This window comes from Hemitrygon akajei, chromosome 11 (assembly GCF_048418815.1).
Source record: "Hemitrygon akajei chromosome 11, sHemAka1.3, whole genome shotgun sequence".
Taxonomy (NCBI): Eukaryota; Metazoa; Chordata; class Chondrichthyes; order Myliobatiformes; family Dasyatidae; genus Hemitrygon; species Hemitrygon akajei.
This window is the reverse complement of record NC_133134.1, coordinates 39,290,860-39,312,955: the sequence shown is the minus strand read 5'-3', so window position 1 is coordinate 39,312,955 and position 22,096 is coordinate 39,290,860. Positions and strand designations below refer to the sequence as shown.

At 40.9% G+C, this 22,096-nt stretch overlaps 1 protein-coding gene across 1 annotated transcript in view; it reads left to right on the top strand.

Annotated features, from left to right (window-relative positions):
* LOC140735500 (actin-related protein 2/3 complex subunit 1A-B) overlaps nt 1-22,096 on the top strand; it is a 49,455-nt gene that overhangs the window by 26,192 nt on the left and 1,167 nt on the right. The window contains exons 5-9 of the mRNA XM_073060661.1: nt 9,970-10,077; nt 13,505-13,717; nt 16,670-16,745; nt 18,128-18,321; nt 19,006-19,096. Of these exons, the coding sequence (XP_072916762.1) occupies nt 9,970-10,077; nt 13,505-13,717; nt 16,670-16,745; nt 18,128-18,321; nt 19,006-19,096 (682 nt within the window). The remainder of the gene's footprint in view (nt 1-9,969; nt 10,078-13,504; nt 13,718-16,669; nt 16,746-18,127; nt 18,322-19,005; nt 19,097-22,096) is intronic.

Sequence of the window (22,096 nt, the reverse complement as noted above, 5' to 3'; positions counted from 1 at the left end):
AGAGCTGACCAAAGTTTATCTGGAAGGGGACACTATCAGTGATGATGGCAATACAGCATGGCTGGAGTTTCTGGGGTCAATTTGGCGCAGTATAGATACATACATCCCTATGATGAAGTATTCTAAAGGGAGGGTGAGACAATTGTCGCTAACAAGGGAAGTCAAAGACAGCAGAAAAGGAAAAGAGAGAAATTAAAATACGCAAACATTTGTGGGAAGTTAGAGGATTGGGAAGCTTTTAAATGCCAACAGAAGGCAACTAAAAAGCCAAAAGCAGAGAAGATGAAATATGAAGGTAAGTTAGTAATATAAAAAAGGATACTGTTACGTAACCTCGTAACTAGGTAAACTTACCAGCAAAGATAGCGGGATCAGCTGAGTCAGATGCTACTATTTTCAAACGTTTTATTCAAAAAAGGGGCACAAACGTATGGTTAATACAAAACATTCAGATCATATACGTCGTCACAACTCAATCTAAAACACCGGTGTAATAATAATCATTCAAAACACAAGCTCGCTCGTCGTCTAGGGGTAATGTAGATTTTATATCGTTCGCCGGACATCTAAAAGTCTTTTAGCTCACGGCAGTTTCACTTAGTTGCCGGCGGAAGCGTTGCGTTGGTACACTTTTGTTAGAAAGACAGAGAGAGGGATTTGAGAGTTTACCCGATCGGGTTTCCAACCTGGAGTAGTTCAGTTTGTCGGAGCCTCGTGGGGAATGAACGCTCATCGGTGGTCTCCCCTGTAGCTAAGCCGTTCTTCCGTTGTGGGGGTCGCCAATCCCAGGCAAGGAAAAGACGCACACGAACCCCACCGCCGGTGGTAGCTATTAAAACGCTGTCGCAGGATTTCTAGCGTTTCTCCTGCGTGTGTTTCCTTGGTGCGTCTGAGGGTTGTCCCCCCCCCTCAGACCCTCCTTTATACTTCTTCACGGGATTGCAGGTGTCAATCAGGTTGCAGGTGATGCGATCTCTCTCTCTCAACCAGCCCACTTTGCCCGAGGGCTTTTCACGTGGTCTCCATGAGACAATAGTCAATGTCGCCTTTATTCTGCTTCTCGGGAGAACATGGTCTTCCGCACGTCTCCCTCTCTCTCTCCCATTTCCTGTGTCTATTCAGCACGCCTCTCCCCCTCTTGGGTCAGTTGACCCCCCCTTGACTAGGGCTCTTGCGAATCTCACAAAGGAAGGGGCCGAGGTCATAACACCTCCCCCCATAGCAGGTTTTTTACCAGCGGTTAAAAACAGGTTGGTACAGGACCTTTTTTTTTGAATCTACATACTACACAAGCTTTTCTCTTCACAGAGTACTACCGTTAATACATTCAAGTCAGTATCTAAACAGGTAACAAGTACAGTGCCCCTTTCTTTAATACCTTAACCTCACGTGCCATACTAAAGTCTGGTAGCATCAAACTTCAGCTCAATAACTACCTTATTTATTTGCTTTCTTCAGCAACATAACTAAGGAGGTGTGATCTTAGCTTAGGTGCATCTACAAAAGTTTATACAAATACTAATCGTTTCGGTCGTGGTATTTCACCGGCAGGTCTCCCAAGGGGTGGTCTTTATTATTCACAGGCTTTGGCGCGAACCCGTACAACCGGCGTTGTGGTTTACAAAGGGCATTTATATTACCCATCGCCTTTTCCCAGTGAGTCCCCCCGTGGGGACTGCGAGTAATTTGGCAAGGTACTCTCCCGCCTTTCCTTCCCACAAGGGTTATTCTCTTAACTCCGCGTCCACCCAGGTAGTTAGCCCTTCTGCCAAGACCATACAGGCTGATGTGTTTCAGGGCGAACCTTTCCCCCTGGCCGCATTTAAATTTCGGCTTCCTCGCAGCGCTTTCTTGAATAACAATAGCGTGTGAGGCACCTTTACGTTCCAAATCAACCCGTAATCAGTGCGTAGGCATCATTTTAGACTTTAACCTTTTTCCCTTCGAGTTGGGAACTACAGATTTACCGTTCTCCCCCACAACAACAGTTATCTCCCCATTCATAAGCTCCACATTAACTCTGAACACTCCCCTCAGCACAACCCTCTGGGGACTCGCACTCCCCAAGGTTAACCCTTTCTTCCCCGAACCAAGCCTATCTGATCCAAAAGGACGGCCGTCTCGTCCAGCTGAGTCAAATACCTCAGCTTTTTCCTGAGCTCCGTGACTAGGTTCAGCACCAAGTGCATCCCCATCTTGGACACACTCAAACGGGACATTGGCCTCTTCCAGGCTTTCAACACCCGTACCCTTTTCAAATTCAAACATCCCCCGATCCTTCCAGTTACTCTCTAGGCAGCCCCCCGTTGGGGAAGGCGCAACCCTGCGAGCTGAAACAACCTCCTCGGCCATTCCAGCTGACTTCTCCACAGCAAGGATACCCTTCCTCTCTAAGACTGCCCTCATTTCACTCTCTGGACCATCGGGAACACCTTTAGAACTCTCAACTTCTCCAAACAATTCTGCCAAACCGGACAGATCAACCGTGTCCAACTCTGGACCTTTTAACAGCTTTATCCGTTTCTCATCTTTATTTCCTACCTCTAGGACCTTTCTGTTCACTAAGGGGGGGGGGGCTATCTCCTCGCCCTTACCCCCTTTCACTTTACTACTTTCTGTTTTACCACCCTCGGAACCCTCGTGGTATAGGGTCGGTAAAAACGTCTTGGCCAATTCACTACTGGCCCGATTTAAACTGCTCTGGTTCTCAGCTGCTTTTCTCGACAGGCTGCAAGTGTCCGCGCATGCGGGATAGCTCGGGGACTCTATGGGTGGGGCCTCAACACGCACCGGTCGGTGGGTCATAGTCATGGCCGACCAAACTTTTCCTCCTGCTAAATTGTTTCCAAGGAGGACATCCACATCAGTTCTTGGGAATTCTGATGGCACCCCCATTTCAACTGATCCATACACCAGCTCACAATCCAAAATGACCCTACGCAAAGACACCCTTTCTGTCCCTTTTCCTATTCCTCTCAGGGCTACCTCGCCCGTCGGAGGTCCGAATTGTAATACGTTACGGCTAATTAATGATAGCTCCGCCCCCGTGTCTCTCCAAATCCGTACGGGAATTGGCGGGTCCCCCTTCCTCACAGACACGGTTCCGTGTGACATATAAATCTCCGACCCCTCGCGCTCTCTGCTCCCCTGGGACCCTCTTGCCGATTTTCTGATTACCACTGCACACCCAATAGGAATCGCTGCTTTCCCTCTCTCTGGCTCCTTTCTTGGAGCAAAGCATTTAGATGCAATATGACCCACCTTTCCACAATTAAAACAGGTCACACCAGGACCTCTCCTGCCATCTTGCCTCTCCTCCTCAATTTTACCACTAGCTCCCAGCGGGATCTCCGCCTCAGCCGGCGGACTTTCTCTACCGTTCCCACGGTCTCTCTGGTAACTTTTTGGCGAGGAAAACTTTGTCTTGTGGGTTAGGGCATATTCATCTGCGAACCTAGCCATCTCTGAGATGGACTGATTCGTCCTCTCATTTAAATACATTCGGATCTCCTCCGGAACACAACCTTTAAATTCCTCAACCAAAAATAACTCCCTGATACGCCCATAATTCTCGGCACCTTTTCCGCGGTGCACCAGCGATCCAAGAGCACACCCTTCTCGTGGGCTAGCTCGGTATACGTTTGATTCCACCCTTTCCTTAAATTTCGGAACCTTTGTCTATACGCCTCAGGTACTAACTCGTAACCTCGGAGAATGGCCTCCTTTACGTGATCATAATTCCCGTCCCTTTCTGGGGGCAGCGTGGCATATACCCGCTGTGCTTTCCCTCGTAACACACTTTGTAACAACGCCACCCACTGCTCTCTGGGCCACTTCTGATTCACTGCCACCTTCTCAAAAAGCAAGAAATAACTATCAACATCCGTCTCCTCGAACGGAGGGACCAACCTCAACGCCCGACTAACATCAAACCCCTCCTCGCTCTCTTGCCCTTGAGCTCTTCGCTCTTGCTTTCGCCTGTCCAGCTCCAATTCATGGCTCCTTTGTTTCTCTTTCTCTTCTGCTTCTAGCTGCTTTAGCTGGAGCTCATGACCCCGTTTCATCTCTAATTCCTTTAGTTTGAACACCTGCTCCCTTTCCTCAGCCTTTTCCTTTGCAGCTAGCTGCTTTACTTTAAGATCATGGTCCAACCTTGCTTTCTCCAACTCTGCCTGATCTGTCCCACTTGCTAATCTCTTTTCGGGGATATTTTCTAAATCCTCAGCTGCAAACACCTTCTTCCTTACGTAATACTGTTGTATGATCCTTCGCACTTCCTGCTTTTTCATTGCTGGCTTCACCGCTGTGAGGTCTAACGCCTTTGCCAAATTTACCAAGTCTGATTTTGTGGCCTTCCCTAGCGCCTCTACCGTCGGGTTTCTCATAAAGTCATCCACATCCATCTTTGCTGGTTTCCTGTCTGGCTACCTGCGTAACCAGATTTAAGTTTGGACTTACAGCCCGATTCACTTTGGTTTCAAATCCGGGACGAGAACTCCACTTGTTACGTAACCTCGTAACTAGGTAAACTTACCAGCAAAGATAGCGGGATCAGCTGAGTCAGATGCTACTATTTTCAAACGTTTTATTCAAAAAAGAGGCACAAATGTATGGTTAATACAAAACATTCAGATCATATACGTCGTCACAACTCAATCTAAAACACCGGTGTAATAATAATCATTCAAAACACAAGCTCGCTCGTCGTCTAGGGGTAATGTAGATTTTATATCGTTCGCCGGACATCTAAAAGTCTTTTAGCTCACGGCAGTTTCACTTAGTTGCCGGCGGAAGCGTCGCGTTGGTACACTTTTGTTAGAAAGACAGAGAGAGAGATTTGAGAGTTTACCCGATCGGGTTTCCAGCCTGGAGTAGTTCAGTTTGTCGGAGCCTCGTGGGGAATGAACGCTCATCGGTGGCCTCCCCTGTAGCTAAGCCGTTCTGCCGTTGTGGGGGTCGCCAATCCCAGGCAAGGAAAAGACGCACACGAACCCCATCGCCGGCGGTAGCTATTAAAACGCTGTCGCAGGATTTCTAGCGTTTCTCCTGCGTGTGTTTCCTTGGTGCGTCTGAGGGTTGTCCCCCCCCTCAGACCCTCCTTTATACTTCTTCACAGGATCGCAGGTGTCAGTCAGGTTGCAGGTGATGCGATCTCTCTCTCTCAACCAGCCCACTTTGCCCGAGGGCTTTTCACGTGGTCTCCATGAGACAATAGTCAATGTCGCCTTTATTCTGCTTCTCGGGAGAACATGGTCTTCCGCACGTCTCCCTCTCTCTCTCCCATTTCCTGTGTCTATTCAGCACGTCTCTCCCCCTCTTGGGTCAGTTGACCCCCCCCCCCCCCCCTTGACTAGGGCTCTTGCGGTTCTCACAAAGGAGGGGGCCGAGGTCATAACAATACCAGAAGCTTTTTTTCCAGATACCGTACATACATAAAGAGTAAAAGAGAGGTGAGAGTAGGTATTGGACTGCTGAAAAGTGACACTGGAGAGGTAGCAATAGAGGACAAAGAAGGCAGATGAATTGAATAAATATTTTGCATCAGTCTTTACTGTAAAAGACACTGGCAGTATGCCAGAAATTCAAGAGTGTCAGAAACAGAAGTGAGTGTAGTTGCTATTATTAAGGAGAAGTTGCTTGGAAAACTGTAAGTAGATAAGTCAACTGTACCATATGGACTACACCCAAGTTCTGAAAAAGGTAGCTGAAGAGATTGTGGAGGCAATTAGTATCTTTCAAGAACTGCTAGATTCTGGAATGGCTCCAGAGGACGGTAAAATTCTAAATGTCACGCCACTCTAACAAGGGAGGGAAGCAGAAGAAAGGAAATGATAGTCCAGTTAGCCTGACTTCAGTGGTTGGGAAAATACAGATGAGGTTTTTGGGTACTTGGATGCATACGATAAAATAAGCCAAATTCAGCATGGTTTCCAGGAGGGCAAATCTTGCCTGACAAATCTGTTGGAATTCTTTGAGGAAGTAACAGGCAAGATACACAAAGGAGAGTCAACGGGTGTTTACTTTTATTTTCAGAAGACCATTGACAAGGTGCCACACATGAGGCTACTTAATAAGATAAGAGCGCATCGTATTAAAGGAAAGATAATGGCATGGATGGAGGATTGGCTGATCGTTAAGAGGCAAAGAATGGGGATAAAGGGGTCTACTTTGGTTGACTGCCAGAGTTGTGTTCTGCAGGAGTCAGTATGAGGACCATTTCTTTTCATATTATGTGCCAATGATTTGGATGACGATTTATGGCTTTGTAGTTTAGTTTGCAGAGGATAGAAAGACAGGTGGAGGCACAGATAGTGTTGAAGGAGCAGGGAGTCTGCAGAACTTAGGGATGTGCATGGTAGTGCACTTTGCTAGGAGGAATAAAGGTGTAGACTATTTTCTAAATGGGGAGAAAATTCAAAAATCAGAAGTGCCAAGTGATTTGGGAGCCCTTATGTAGGATTCCCTGAAGGTTAATTTGCAGGTTAAGTGGGAAGGCAAATGCAATGTTAGCATCCATTTTGAGAGGGCTAGAGCATAAGAGCAAGGATGTAATGCTGAGGCTTTATAAAATGTTGGTCAGACAGTGCTTGGAGTGTTGTGAGCAGTTTGGGGCACTTATCTGAGAAAAGATGTGCTGGCATTGGAGAGGGTCCAGAGGAAGTTGATGAGAATGATTCTAGGAATGAAAATGGTTAACGTGGACTTTTTTAACTTTGGGCCTGTACTTGCTGGAGTTCCTGAAGACTGAGGGGAGATCTCATTGAACCCCATTGAATATTGAATGGGCTAGATAGAGTGGATGTGGAGAGGATCTGTCCTATAGTGGGTAAGGAACCAGAGGGCATAGCCTCAGAATCGAGGGACATCCACTTAGAATAGAGTTGAGGATGAATTTATTTAACCAGAAGATGGTGAGTCTGTAAAGTTCATTGCCATGATCTCCATGGACAGTTGTGGAGGCAAAGTCATTGAGTATACTTAAAGCAGAGGTTGATAGGTTCTTGATTAGTCAGGGCAGCAAAGGTTACAGGGAGAAGGCAGGAGAATGGGGTTGAGAGAGAAAATAAATCATCTATGATGGAATAGTTGAGAAGACTTGATGGATCAAATGGCCTAATTCTACTATATTTTGCGTTTTTATGGTCTAACCCATTAAAGGCTAAAGATTAAATGTGGCACCCTCCTGATTTCCATAGTTCATACGTTTTTTAACTTAAGCAGCCAAGCTACCTAATAAATTATTGATCAAATTTATATGTGTTCTCCTTTATGTAAGAAACACAAGAAAATACAGGAATAGAAATTGTACTTCGGTCTATCTAAAATTGATAGTTTCATTATTATGTATTCAATTACACTTTAAGTATTAAGTGCAGTGGTTCTGGATATAAATAAGCATGGTCGGAAATGGAGAAAGTTTAGTAGAGAACGGTAAGGTACTAGTCAAATTCTCAACAGATTAATTAGACCCAGACTGAAATGTTTTTAATACTTTACCTCTTAGGAGATGCGGCTGCAGACTGACTAGTTTTGAACTCCATATTCTAAGGATTTTTTTTAAAAGAGAAAATTGCCCACCATTAAGAACATCTACCATAAATGCTGCCCGGGCAGGGCAAAAATCATTATCAAGGATGCATCTCACCCTAACCATGGGCTTTTTACTCTCCTCCCATCTGGTAGGTGCTACAGGAGCCTCTGCTCCCACACCAGCGGGCACATGAAGAACTTCTTCCCTGAGGCTGTGACCCTGCTGAACCTCATATCACAGCGCTAAGCAGTATTGCACCCATATTGTACTGTCTCAGTACTTTTATATTCGTGTGCTGTAGCACTTACTTTTTATTTGCAGTTACTCTGTAAATAACACTATTCTTTGCATTTCTGGTTAGATGATAACTGCATTTCATTGGCTTTGAGTATCTGTACATGGCACAATGACAATAAATCTAAAAATCGAATCTAAAAAGAAGTCTGGTATGAAGGAGATGGTGTAGTAGTCAAAATGATAAAGAGAATAAAAGTTGGAAAACAATATTTGCTGTAGAAAATAATATGTAAAATTAGTTTGGGTGTAGGTTAGAAACAACATGAGGTTAAAAATAACTGTGGTGGATGTAATATTAATCCTTGTAATAGAAGTATCCATTTTATAAGTCAAATTTCATTGTTGAATTTCACCACCCACATAAACCCAGTTTTTGGTTGATTTGAGGAAAAGGGTATTGAAAAATCAAAACCTCAGGCCTGGCACAAAACTTGGATCTGTCAGCAACAGTGATCCTTGCCTTCTTGGAGGGTCTGATATCTGGACAGCCTACCGCATGCATCTCATACTGCTGGAAAAATATCGTAAACACTGTCTCCATAAAATCCTCCTAATTCATTGGAAAGGCATTAAGGAGAATAGATCACAGGGAATAAATGAGGTAATATGGTTGATGGGGATTTTTTGTAAGTCAGTTGAGATTCTGTGGGCCAAATTGTCTCCTTTGATATCATCACAATGTCCCTTTGCCACAGTAATAGTTTGTGGGACTGTCAGACAGATCAGTGGGAATACTGTTCTTCAAGGAGGGTTGAGCATATTCTTGAGTCTTTTTCCCATCTGCCTGGTAATCTCTTCCCATGACTAGCTTGCAATGTAGGTCCATTTCAGGAGTCTGGTGTTGAAGATATGAGCAATGTAGTCTGCCCAAGATAACCAACTTAATGTAATTCAGGCCTCAAAACTGGGGTTATTGGCTTATAGGAGAGGATAGTTTATAGAATTAACTTGCCAACTAGTATGTATTTACCTTGTGTGAAGAAATTCAAGCACCTGGGAAGCCCACAAAGTCATAGAAGGTGCAAAAATGACACACTGTTCTTCCAGGATTAGGATTACACCTGGAATGCTGGAGCTTTGGCATATCAGTTTTAACTGCTGTGCCACTGTGTTGTCCAAACCTCAAGCCCATAAAAGCCATGCATAAATGTCAGGAGTAGTAGCCCATTTTACAAACTATACACTCCTATTCAGTCAGCCATCAACTGCCCCAGCAATGGAACTCTGCATTTTCCACATTGGCCTCACTGGACTGAAGAGAAGTAACTACTTAAAGAAGAATTAAGTTGTGCTAGGCAGCAAGGAGAAGCATGTACATTGTTAATAAAGCAATCTTGGAGAACTTTAGTTAAAGAGCAAACCTGATTTTCAATAGTTATGTGGAAGATATGGTAAAGAATGAAATGGTGCATTTTTTTCTCTAAATCAGTAGGTCAAGGAACCAGCTAAGGATGAATTATACATAGTGTTTATAACTTCTATAAAATTTTGATTTTTAAAAATCTATAAAATACCATAAGCTTATTAAGTAAATATTAGGCTCACGGCAGTGATGGAACTATATTGGCATAGGCTGAAAATTGATTTGCAGACAAAGGATACAATAGAAGTAAGCCCATTAAATTTGTATTAAACTTGGTATTTTAGAATCAATGTCAGTGATTTAAGAAGGAGACAAAGTTTAATGCATCTGATTTTGCCGATGGTACAAAGCTATAAAGAAGGTGCAATAAACCTACAAAGGGACAAAGGGTAAGTTGTAATATGGAAAAATTAAAAAAGCAATAACGAGAAATAAAACATTCTTAAATAGACAAATGTTGATGTTAACAGTATGTTGGGTCTCAGGGAGATTTTGGACTTGATTTGAAATGTTTTCCAGCTTAAAAACTGAAGGAGCATTAAATTTATTTAAATTGTTTTTATGTTATGCATGTGTAGCACTGATTGACACCTGGAAGCTGAGATTCTGTCTTGAAGCAGTGCCCAGTATTTAAGGAGCAGGTGCATAGGACTGAACAGAATTTTGACTAAATGGACAGAAGTTTTATGATGGTCAATAATATCTTAATTGAAAATATTTTTAAATAAAAGAATGCATCTGTTTGGCTTTAACAATTAGCTATATTTCCTACTTTTAGGTGGGTGAGTAAACACATCAAGAAGCCAATTCGTTCTACTATCCTTAGCCTTGACTGGCATCCCAATAATGTCTTACTGGCAGCCGGTTCATGTGACTTCAAATGCAGGTAAGATGCACAGCAGTTTTGAAGGAGGTTTCAAAGTAAAGTATAAAGTGTCATTCTTGGCAGTTTGACATAGAAAATATCAGATACAAAGTTTTCATAGAAAAAACCTACAGCACAATACAGTCCCTTTGGCCCACAAAGCTGTGCCGAGCATGTACTTACTTTAGAAATTACCAAGGATCGCCCATAGCCCTCTATTTTTCTAAGCTCCATGTACCTATCCAGGAGTCTCTTAAAAGACCCTATCGTCTCCACCTCCACCACCGTTGCCAGCAGCCCATTCCATGCACTCACCACTCTGTTTTTATAAAAAAAAACACAAAACAAAACTTACCCCTGACATCTCCTCTGTATCTATTTCCAAGCACCTTAAAACTGTGCCCTCTCATGTTAGCTATTTCAACCCTGGGAAAAAGCCTCTGACTATCCAAACAATCAATGCCTCTCATCATCTTATACCCCCCTATCAGGTCACCTCTCATCTTCCACCACTCCAAGGAGAAAAGGCTGAGTTCACTCAACCTATTCTCATGAAGGCATGCTCCCCAATCCAGGCAACATCCTTGTAAATCTCCTCTTCACCTTTTCTATAGTTTCCATTTCTTTCTTGTAGTGAGGTGACCAGAACTGATCACAGTACTCCAAGTGGGGTCTGACCAGCATCCCATATAGCTGTAACATTACCTCTCAGCTCTTGAACTCAATCCTGTGGTTGATGAATGCCAATGCACTGTATGCCTTCTTAACCACATAGTCAACATGCACAGCAGCTTTGCGTATCCTGTGGACACGGACTCCAAGATCCCTCTGATCCTCCACACTGCCAAGAGTCTTACCATTAATACTATATTCTGCCATCATAATTTGACCTACCAAAATGAACCACCTCACATTTATCTAGGTTGAACTCTGTGTGCCACTTTTCAGCCCAGTTTTGCATCCTATCACTGTCCCACTGTAACCTCTGATAGCTCTCCACACTATCCACAACACCCCCAACCTTTGTGGCATCAGCAAATTTACTAACCCTTCCCTCTACTTCCTTATCCAGGTCATTTAGAAAAATCATGAAGAGAAGGGTCCCAGAACAGATCCCTGAGGCACACCACTGGTCACCTACCTCCATGCAGAATATGACCTGTCTACGACCACTCTCTGCCTCTGTGGGCAAGCCAATTCTGAATCCACAAAGAAAGGTCCCCTTGAATCCCATTCCTCCTTACTTTCTCAATAATCCTTGCATGGGGTACTTTATAAAATGCCTTGCTGAAATCCATATACACTATATCTACTGCTCTACCTTCATCAATGTGTTTAGTCACATCCTCAAAAAAAAAATTCAATCAGGTTCATAAGGCATGACTTGCCTTTGACAAAGCCATGCTGACTATTCCTAATCATATTATGCCCCTCCAAATATCCATAAATCCTGCCTCTCAGGATCTTTTCCATCAACTTACAAACCACTGAGGTAAGACTCACTGGTCTATAATTTCCTGGACTGTCTCTACTCCCTTTCTTGAATAAGGGAACAACATCTGCAACTGTCCAATCCTCCGGAACCTCTGCCGTCCCCATTGATGATGCAAGGATCATTGCCAGAGTTTCAGCAATCTCCTCCCTCCCCTCCCACCGTAGCCTGGGGTATATCTCATCCTGTCCCAGAGACTTGTACAACATGATGCTTTCCAAAAGCTCCAGCACATCCTCTTTTTTTTTAATGCCTATATATGCTTAAGCTTTTCAATTCGCTGTAAGTCATCCCTACAATCACCAAGGTCCTTTTCCGTAGTGAATACTGAAGCAAAGTATTCATTAAGTACCTCTGCTATCTCCTCTGGTTCCATACATACATATCCACTGTCATACTGGATTGGTCCTATTCTCTCGCATCTTGTCCTCTTGCTCTTTTCCAATGGGATCATTCTAAATTCAAGAAAAATACACCATTCAGTTGGTATAAGTATCAGCCACTTAAAAGGTTCTAACTGGAGTGAAGTTTGGACCTTTTACTATAGATGACGGATTTTGATTGAAGTGTAAGATAATTTGGGTATGAAAAATGTGGTGAAATTTTCAATAGGCTTCTGAGAACATTGTCGTAATGCCAGCATCACTCTATCCTGGATTATCTTTATAAGAGTCTGCTATGTCTTGTTTAAATGTCATGGTTCCCATCTTTTCTATAACCATTGCTGAAAGAGTGAAAATACCTTAACCAAAAATCTTTGTGATTTCTTGGTTAGCTCCCTTTATTAATGCTATTGAAACTTCCTTGGTCGAGATTGAAGATCTCTTCAGTATTTTAGTACTTTTGGGATACATTCACTGGAGCAAAGAGTCTTGGGGTCACCTAAATTATGTTCTCTCATTCTTGTTACAATAGAGAAAATACTTACAAATTTGTCCACTTTTAGAGTCTTCCCAAGCTCTAGAACAAACAACTTGTACCTTTGGCTATTATGCAGTTAAATCTCATAAGATCATATAGCACTGAAACAAGCCTTTCAGCCCATGGGGTCCATGAGGACCAGCAAAAACCATTTATACTAATCCTTTTTTATTCCTTCCGTATTCTCATCAACCCCACCCCCACCACCACCACCACCACCACTACCACCACAAATTTCTACCATTCACCTATACACTAGAGGTAATTTACAGTGGGCAATGAAACCACCAAGCCTATACAGACAAAGGGAGAGCATGCAGTTAAAATATGCACTGAATAAGTACTTAAGATGGCCTGTTCTTTATTCTTTAGTTTTGGTTGGTATATACAGAAAACCTGTAAAACTATTCCATGCAAGATGTGTTAAAACAATATTTTCACAATCTATTAGCTTTAGTTTATTAATGGTATAGTTTAGACATTTAAATTCTGTCCAATTGTATAGGCACCTTGAGTTATCACAAATGTAAGTGCTAAAAATTATTTTGAATAGGTTTTGTTTTTAATAGCAATTTTATTTTCTGGAAAATTTGGATTGACAAACTTCTCAGGTATCCAGCTGGATACAAAATTCCTTTAAGCTTAAATTAACAGAAGTGGATTTGTCATTGTGTTACTTAGTGAATTGGGGAAAAGCAAATTTTAGTCATTTATTGATGGTATTAGAATAGGAATCTATTGTCGAGCAAAGATCACTTCGGTCTTGACCTTATTTCTGTTGGAAGGAGGCTTGAAGGACCATGCTGACTACTTCCTTGTACAGAGTACAGTATAGGAAATTGGGAGCATATGAACATTAAATGCTCAAACACAGTGAAGGCATTCACTTAACCTCAGATTTATTTTGACATGAACAGAAAAGCTATGATGAATAAACATTGAAATATTTGCTGTCATTTGAGTTTTCTTTAATATATTAACCAGTGTGTTGTAACTTTGCTGCTTCACAACACTTCTGATATGTTTTCTTTATAGAGTGTTTTCTGCTTACATTAAAGAAGTAGACACAAAGCCTTCAGCCACACCTTGGGGTTCCAAAATGCCTTTCGGACAAGTGATGGCAGAGTTTGGTGGTGCCGGTAGTGGAGGTTGGGTCCATAGTGTTTCTTTCTCTGCCACAGGAAACCGCCTGGCATGGGTTAGTCACGACAGCACTGTATCTGTTGTTGATGCTGGTAAAAATATGGCGTAAGTACTGTTATTAATTTTTCAGCTTAATGGTGGCTTTTGTTGGCCCTAAAAGAGTTAAAACACATTGAAAGAAATATATAAAATAGTTTTGATTTCTTTTAAACTTTGTTATATTTGTGTTGAGGTTTTCTATGGTGGATGAATCAATTTTTCCTTCAGTTTTAATTTTAATAAATGTAAAATATTGCAAATCATTTAAAATAATGCTTTCTTTTGTAATATATGTTCAAACCACAAGGTGTCAGTGTAATACCATGTAAGCCTTCTTGTCACATATTGGAATTGATTTACAATAGTAGCTTTACAAACACTTTCTATAAGAAATTAATACTGTTATATCAAATTTTAAAGAGTAAATTTCAAAGAGTAATCAAGGTAATTCCATTTCCTATTTACTACGTAAGCCCCATAATTTTTTTTTAACATTTTTATAATTTGCATCCACCACTTTTATTTTTAGACATTGCATCTATCAGCAGTTTAAATTGTTTTCCAAATCAGAATACTCCTCTAAAAGTAAAATCGTATTGTCCTTTGTTCTTAACCATTCCAATAATGGTAACTGTCATCAACCTGAAACGTGAGCTCTGTTTTTGATTCTACAGATGCTGAGTATTGCAATATTTTCTGTTCCTATTTCTAGCAATTGTCTTATTTTGCTTTTGGAATTTCTCCTTGTATATTGTCTGGATTTTTTTTTAAATAAATTTCTATCAGATTTAATAAATGTCTTGGTTTCACAGAGAACAACCTTAACTTTAACATTCTATGCACATAACCGAAGTAACTTATCTCTGAAACTTTCTTGTATATTTTCTGTTAGACCTTAGTAACCCTCCTAAATCCTCCTTGAAGCACACATAATGGAGACATTCTTCAATATGCTAAAAGGATGCATTTCCAGAGAATGTTCTGTTAAGCAAAATTTTGTACATTGGAAGTACTGAGTGAAATGAATTATGGATCTGATTCATTCCTTAGTGTGGAAAATGACATGTTATTCATTATGGTGAAAATATACAAACCAAAGTCATTACTCTGTAGGGAACAATTCTAAAGTTAAATGTTCATAAATCATAGAATTACTGAACTCCTGTTGTGGTCAACAGAAGCTTAATAAAAGTTTCAGCATAATTTCTGTACAAATTTCCTTTTGTATTTTATTCCTGTATATAAGATCTCGAACTATAACCTTATCAGCTTTCTTTTCAAACTTTCATGCCACTTACAAATATTTGGTCAACTGAGTCCCAAAGTCTTTATCCTCTTTACAATTGTGATTTTTAGATAGATAGATAGATACTGTATTTTCTTGCCTTGTTCTTCCTATCAAAACATGTAGTTTTGCACCTTGTCTACCATTTGTTTGTCCATTCTGTTAGCTTAATATATCTTTTTGAAAGTTCTCATTCTCAAAATGCAGCTATATCTTTAATGGTGAAACCGATATTCACAGCTGCTATCGTTCAGCTTTTTTTCACCGATAGTTTTATCTCCAAATTCTAACTAACCACTTCTTATTCAATTGCAGGTTTTGTCCACTGATCTTTCTTTCCAGTTTTCAAACTTCCTAAAATTATGCTTTCCTACTTTTCTGCTTTTATACTAGGTTGCTTTTCCTTATCTATAGCCAATATAGAACATAGAAAGCTACAGCACATTACAGGCTCTTTGGCCCACAATGTTGTGCCAACCATATAACTTTAGAAACTGTCTAGAATTTCCCTACTGCATAGCCCTCTATTTTTTCTAAGCTCCATGTACCTATTTAAGAGCCTCTTAAAAGATCCCATTATACTTGGCTCTACCACCTTCGCTGAGAGCACATTCCATGCACCCACTCTCTGTGTGGAAAAACTTACCTCTGAGATCCCCCTTGTACCTAATTCCAAGCACCTTAAAACTATGCCTTCTTGTATTAGCTATATTAGCTCTGGGGGAAAAAGCCACTGGCCATCCACACAAATGCCTCTCATCATTTTATACACCTCTATCTGGTCACCTGTCATCCTCCATCGCTCCAAGGAGAAGATCAAGTTCACTCAACCTATAAGGCATGCTCTCCAATCCAGGCAATATCCTTGTAAATCTCCTTTGCACATGTATTGTCTTACCAACATTTGTTCCATTTGATGCATTTCATTCCTTAAAATATGGTTCAGTGGGTCATCTTTTCTTCTGAATGTACTTCTGAAATTTGACCCCTTTTCTCTTTGGTAATAGCTGTTTATTTTGGAATAGTTTCACAAATCCAACTCCATTGTAAACAGTAGCATGTCAAACGTTGGGCCACACTCAGGGATGCTTCAATAAAATCCTACCACTGGTTAGAAAATTGCACTTTGAAGTTTCACTTTACCTAATTTTTGCCACTGGTACATTGTGAAATTTTCCCTGTAATCAGTATCACGTAAGTTGTTGTTGAGTGAGATCCCACAAAGATCTTTGAAGTACAATGATAGTGATAAAATTGTTTCTGAATCACACCTTGCATATAAAAATTTATGCTTTTAATCTAGTATTTGATAAAAGCTGATTTTTTTTTTTTTTGCAAGCAAGGAGTGTTTTGAATGTAATAACTGTCCCTAAAGCAGTATTTTCTCCGTTAGTTATCTGCACAAGGTGGAGTGAAATTGGAAGTATGTCTTTAAGTACCAGGTTGTCACGTGCCTTACAGACCAGGAATGCAAGAAATCAAAGCCTGAGGGAAAGAATTATTTTTTAATTCAATCTGCTCATGAAAGACTGGAAGGGAACTGGTGTACACTGTTTGTGAGAGTGGTTTGAATCTCTGGAATTCAAAACTACTTGACTAGAAATGGACACATGCTTCTGTCCACATTTCTACTTCCCAGCTGCAGTATTCTACTTTTACAAACTGAAATAGTGATAAAATAGTATTGGTTAAAAGACACATGCTTTGAATTTAAATGTAATCTTTCTTTTTAGGACTTCTCAAGCGAAGACTGAATTCCTCCCCCTGTTGAGTGTGATTTTTGTCTCTGAAACTAGCATAGTGGCAGCAGTGAGTACAACTTGATTTCATGTTACAAAAGCCTATCAGATAAACTCAAACCTGCTTTAGGTGACCACTTTAATATTACAAAACCAATCTGATATCAATAAATTCAGACAAATCAAAACTTCTGTAGTATATAGCTCGTTACCAAGCTGTACAGTCAGCTTGGGAGAATGGTAGAAGAGGTAACATTGGTTATGTACAACGTTCAGTGATTTCTGTTTGGAAATGTTCACCTCAACTGGGGAAGTCTTTGCTATGATGTCAGTGTAAGCTATCAATTTGAAGATAGTTCTAAGCTTCCACCCTGAGGGGGAAAAAGGCACAATTCCCCATATCCCCATAAGAATATTGCTCACTAATAAGAATACAAAAAATATTGCTCACTAATGTTCAAAGGAACTGAAATTAAGTGTGATTACTATATTAATACATCATAAAACATGTGCAGAATAAAACCATTTGATGCACTGAGTCTGCTCTGCCTTTTGATCATGGCTGATAATTTTTCCCTCTCAACCCCATTCTCCTGCCTTCTCCCAGTAATCATTGCCTTCTCATCAAGAACATATTAACCTCTGCTTAAAATATACCCAATGACTTGACTTCCACAGCAGTCTATAGTAATGAATTCTACTGGTTTATCACTCTCTGGCTAAAGAAGTTCCTCCTCATCTCTGTTCTAAAGGAATGTCTTTTTATTCTAAGGCAATGCCCTCTGGCCCTAGACTCTCCCACTACTAGAAGCGTCCTCTCCACGTCCATTCTTGCCCTTTCAGTATTCAGTAGGTTTCAATGAGATCCCACCTCATTCTTCTAAACACCATAGAGTACAGGCTCAGAATCATCAAATACTCCTTGTGTATTAAACCTTTCTTACCCGGGATCATTCTTGTAAACTTCCTGGCCCCTCTCTGATACCAGTACATTCTTTCTTAGATAAGGGATCCAAAACTGCTCACTATACTCCAAACGTGATCTGACCAATACCTTATGAAACCATTGCATCCTTGTTTTTAGATTTTAGTCCTCTTAAAATGAACGTTAACATTGTATTTGTCTTCCTTACGACTGACTCAACCTGTATGTTAACCTTTAGGAATCCTACACTAGGGTTCCCAAGTTTCTTTATACCTATGATTTCTGATTTGCTTCCCATTTAGAAAATAGTCTATGCCTTTGTACCTTCTAACAAATTGCATGGCCACACACTTCTCTACACTGTGTTATAGGTTTGGAATTCTATCTTTTTGTATTTTCCAAATTAAACTCTTTTCTGAATATTGACAATCTGGTTTTAGGTTCGCAAGTTGTGCATGTGTTTCATTAGTTATCCTTGAATGAGCATCAGATTTTATAGATAATTACAGTTTTCTCTATATCTTCAGGGCCATGATTGCTGTCCGATGCTTTTCACATATGATGATCGTGGTTCTTTAACCTACATCTCCAAGCTAGACATTCCAAAGCAGAGCATTCAGCGCAACATCTCTGCCATGCAGCGTTTCCACAATCTGGACAGAAGGGCCACTACAGAGGATCGAAATACCACACTTGAGACCCTCCACCAGAACAGCATCACGTAAGTGGATGACCCTCAAAGAGACATGTCGTATGTTTGCTTCAGTAAAGAATCTCTTAAATCAATAGATTGGAGGTTTTGGCTATTTAAAGTCACCATACAGCCTCACAGAATCTGAGTTCTGGTAACTGTTTGGTTACAAACTTTAACTCAGACTTGGGTTTTAGACCGATGTTTCTTGAGTATGCTAGGTCCAGAATCCTGGGGCTATTCTATTAGACTTAGAATTTCACTTCCAAATTATCAATTTGTAAGATGGCCTGTAAGATGGTGTGTTAAATATATAGAACCATTACAGACAGGGCTTGTGGAATTTTTGGCATCTAGCAGTAAATTTCCCATGTAATGTAGACCTGGCTAAGTGATATGCTGATAGAGTTAAGTAAAGAAATGCGGGGGTTGTAAGTTCATGTGGAGCATTAATGATGGTTCCTCACAATAGACTAGCGTCTTATCTGGGGGGAGTCTCATTCTCTCGGTCGCTTCACACCACGGAAACCAGCATAAGCACCAGCCTGATGAACCTATGAGGCTCGGGACAGACTTAACTTTTTAACTTTTATTAATAATGTTTGAGCCAATTTCTATTATAGAAACCAGGTGATTCAATAGGTCCACACCACCTCAGTTGAAAAGAAAAGCAAACTGGATTCTGCAAACTAATTTTTTTTTCCCCCTCTGCAGCCAGGTCTCCATATATGAAGGTGATAAGAGAGATTGTTGGAAGTTTTGCACTACTGGGATTGACGGCGCAATGACAATTTGGGATTTGAAGGTGAAGCTACATCTTGGGGAATGCTTTAGGCTTTCTTTCAGCAAATAAGTAGTCTTTAATTAACATTTAAATTATTGTATGCTCTAAATTAAACTCCAGCTGAGTTGGTGTTTGCCCATTAACCTATTCAAATGCACAGGTGTTCAGTTTCTTCATAATTTTAAAGAACTTTAAGTACTTTTGGGGAAAAATCAATATTTCTAAAACTTGTACTTGCATTGGCTTTAGGTATGCATATTTTGTTGTATTTTTACTTGAGCGTAAAAGTTTAAAGATTATTTCAGAGGATAAGAAAAAGCTAATTAATTCAAAGAATCTTCACTCCATCTGCCACAGGCAGGATTTCCCGGTGGCCAACCATTTTAATTTCACTCCCCATTCCCATACCAATGTGTTGGCCCATGACCTTCTCTACAGCCACAGTGAGGCCACTCTCAGATTGGAGGAGTAACACCTCATATTTCATCTGGGTAGCCTCCAACCTGACGGCACGAACATAGATTTTTCTAACTTACAGTAATTTATTCCCCCTCCCCTTTCTCTCTTTTCCATTCCTCATTCTGTCCCCCCTTTTTTCCCCTTCTCTTCACCTGCCTGTCACCTCCCTCTAGTGCCCTCCTCCCTCCTTTTCTCCCGTAGTTCACTCTCCTCTCCTATCAAGTATTTCCTTCAGCCCTTTACCTTTTCCACCTTTCATCTCCCAGCTTCCACCAATCTTCCCCCTCACCAGGTTACAACTATCACCTGCCAGCTTGTAATGCTCCCCTTCTCCACCCCACCCCCCCAACTTTCATATTCTGGCTTCTTTCCCCTTCCTTTCCAGTCATGATAATGAGTCTCAGTCCCAAATGTTAACTATATATTCTTACCATGCTGCCTGACCTGCTCAGTTCCTCCAGCATTTTGTGTGTATTGGTCTGGATTTCCAGCATCTGCAGAATTTCTTGTGTTAAAGAAAATACTAATTGCATTTATGTAATGTTGCTATGTTTCAAAAAATGTACTATTTAAGCTCATTAGTTTAAAATGGATCCTAGTATGAAAATCCATTTTCTAATACTAATATAATCCTAGTATTATATCAGTAGCAGTAATCTGCTGAATAACCTGCCAACTATATTAAGAACATAATAGGGTCAGGAATTGGCTTTTCGCCTGCATTTGCTCTAGCATTAGTCGAGATGATGGCATCTGCACCACTTAACTGCTCTAAACTCGTATCCCTGGATTCCCTTCTGTCTAGAAATCTTTTTATCTTGGCCTTGAATAAACTCATTAACTGAGCCTTTACTTCCCACAGGGATGTAGACTTCCAGTTCTACTTCCAGTGAAGGCATTTCTTCTTTTGGCAGTCCTGAATGTTATATCCCTCATTCTGAAATTCTTGACCTATGGTTTTTGACTCTTCAGCCTGTTGACCCTTGTAATAATTTGTGAGCTTCAATCATATTCCCCCCCCTTCATATTTCTAAACTCAAGACTAATTTGTTCTACTAATCTACTCAATCTTTCCTATATAATATATTGGCTGTCCCTGGAGCCAGTCTAGTGAATCTTTGCCACACTCCCTTTAGGTAGCAAGAGCAAAATTGTACATAGTACTGGACAAGTGTGGTTTCAGCAAGGTCCTATTCAAGGCCAGTTCAGACCCTTTAGACATCAATAATTCCAAATGTCTCACTTCGTTTTAAAAAAAAACAAAAACCTATGCTTTACTATTTTGTGCAGACATTTGGATAACTTAATATTTTTCTGCACTGTATTGTATTTGTCCTGTTGCCCTTGCTTATCTATGTCATCTTGAAGCCTCTTTACATTTCCTCCCTACGTACCTAGTTTTCTGTCATTAGAAAACTTAGAAGTACCACATTTCGTCCCCCTCAACTAAGTTGTTGATATTGGTGTGACACTCTCTTCCCTCTAGTAACTGACAACCTGTTTACTCAGTTCTTCCAGCATTTTGTGTGTGTTGATCTGGGTTTCCAGCATCCGTAGAATTTCTTGTGTCAAAGAAAATATTAATATATGTTTGTATTAACAAATAATATTTTGTTCCCATCATTTTCTCCTTGATGACCAATTCTTAATCGATGTCAGTATATTACCATCCTTACCCTTGCAACTCCATGAGCTCCATGTTCATCTCCATTCAGGACTCCAAACAGACCTTTTACGTGAGGGAACACTTCACCTGCACATATGTTGGGGTCATCCCCAACTCTCGATGCACTCTTCTACATTGATGAGATCTGATGTAGATTGGGGGACCTCTTTGTCAAGCACCTCAGCTCCATCTGCAAAAAGTGAAATTTCCCAATGGCCAACAATTTCAATTCCTATCCCCATTCTCCTGACATGTCAGTCCTCGGCTGCCTCTTGCCACAATGAATCCACTCTCTAGATTGGAGGAGCAACACCTCGTATTCCATCTAGGTAACCTCAACCTGATAGTATAAACATCAACTTCTCTAACTTCCAGTACTTTTTTTATTCCCCCTCTCTTCTTTCCTTCAATTCCCCACACTGGTGTCTTGCCTATCACCTCCTCTGGTGCCTTACTTCTTTTCCTTTCTCCATCGTCCACTATCCTCTCCTATCAGATTCCTTCTTCTCCAGCCCTTTGCCTTTTCCATCTGTCATCTCCCAGTTTCTTACTTTATTCATCCCCGACCCCCCCCCCCCCCCAACTACCCACCTGGCTTCGCCTATCATTTTCTAACTTGTCTTTTTCCCTCCCCTTTCTAACATCTTCCCCTTTCCTTTCCAGTCCTGATGAAGGGCCTCAGCCCAAAACATTGACTCTTTATTAATTTCTATAGATGTTGCCTGATCTGCTGAGTTCCTGAGTTACTCCAGCATTTTGTGTGTGTTGCTCTGGATTTCCAGCAACTGCAGAATTTCCCTTGTCTATGTGCTATTTCTTGACCTTGCGTCCAATGGGGACCTTTTCCTCTGCTTAGTATTTATCTTGCCAAATTTTAAATAGATTCCCTCATAACC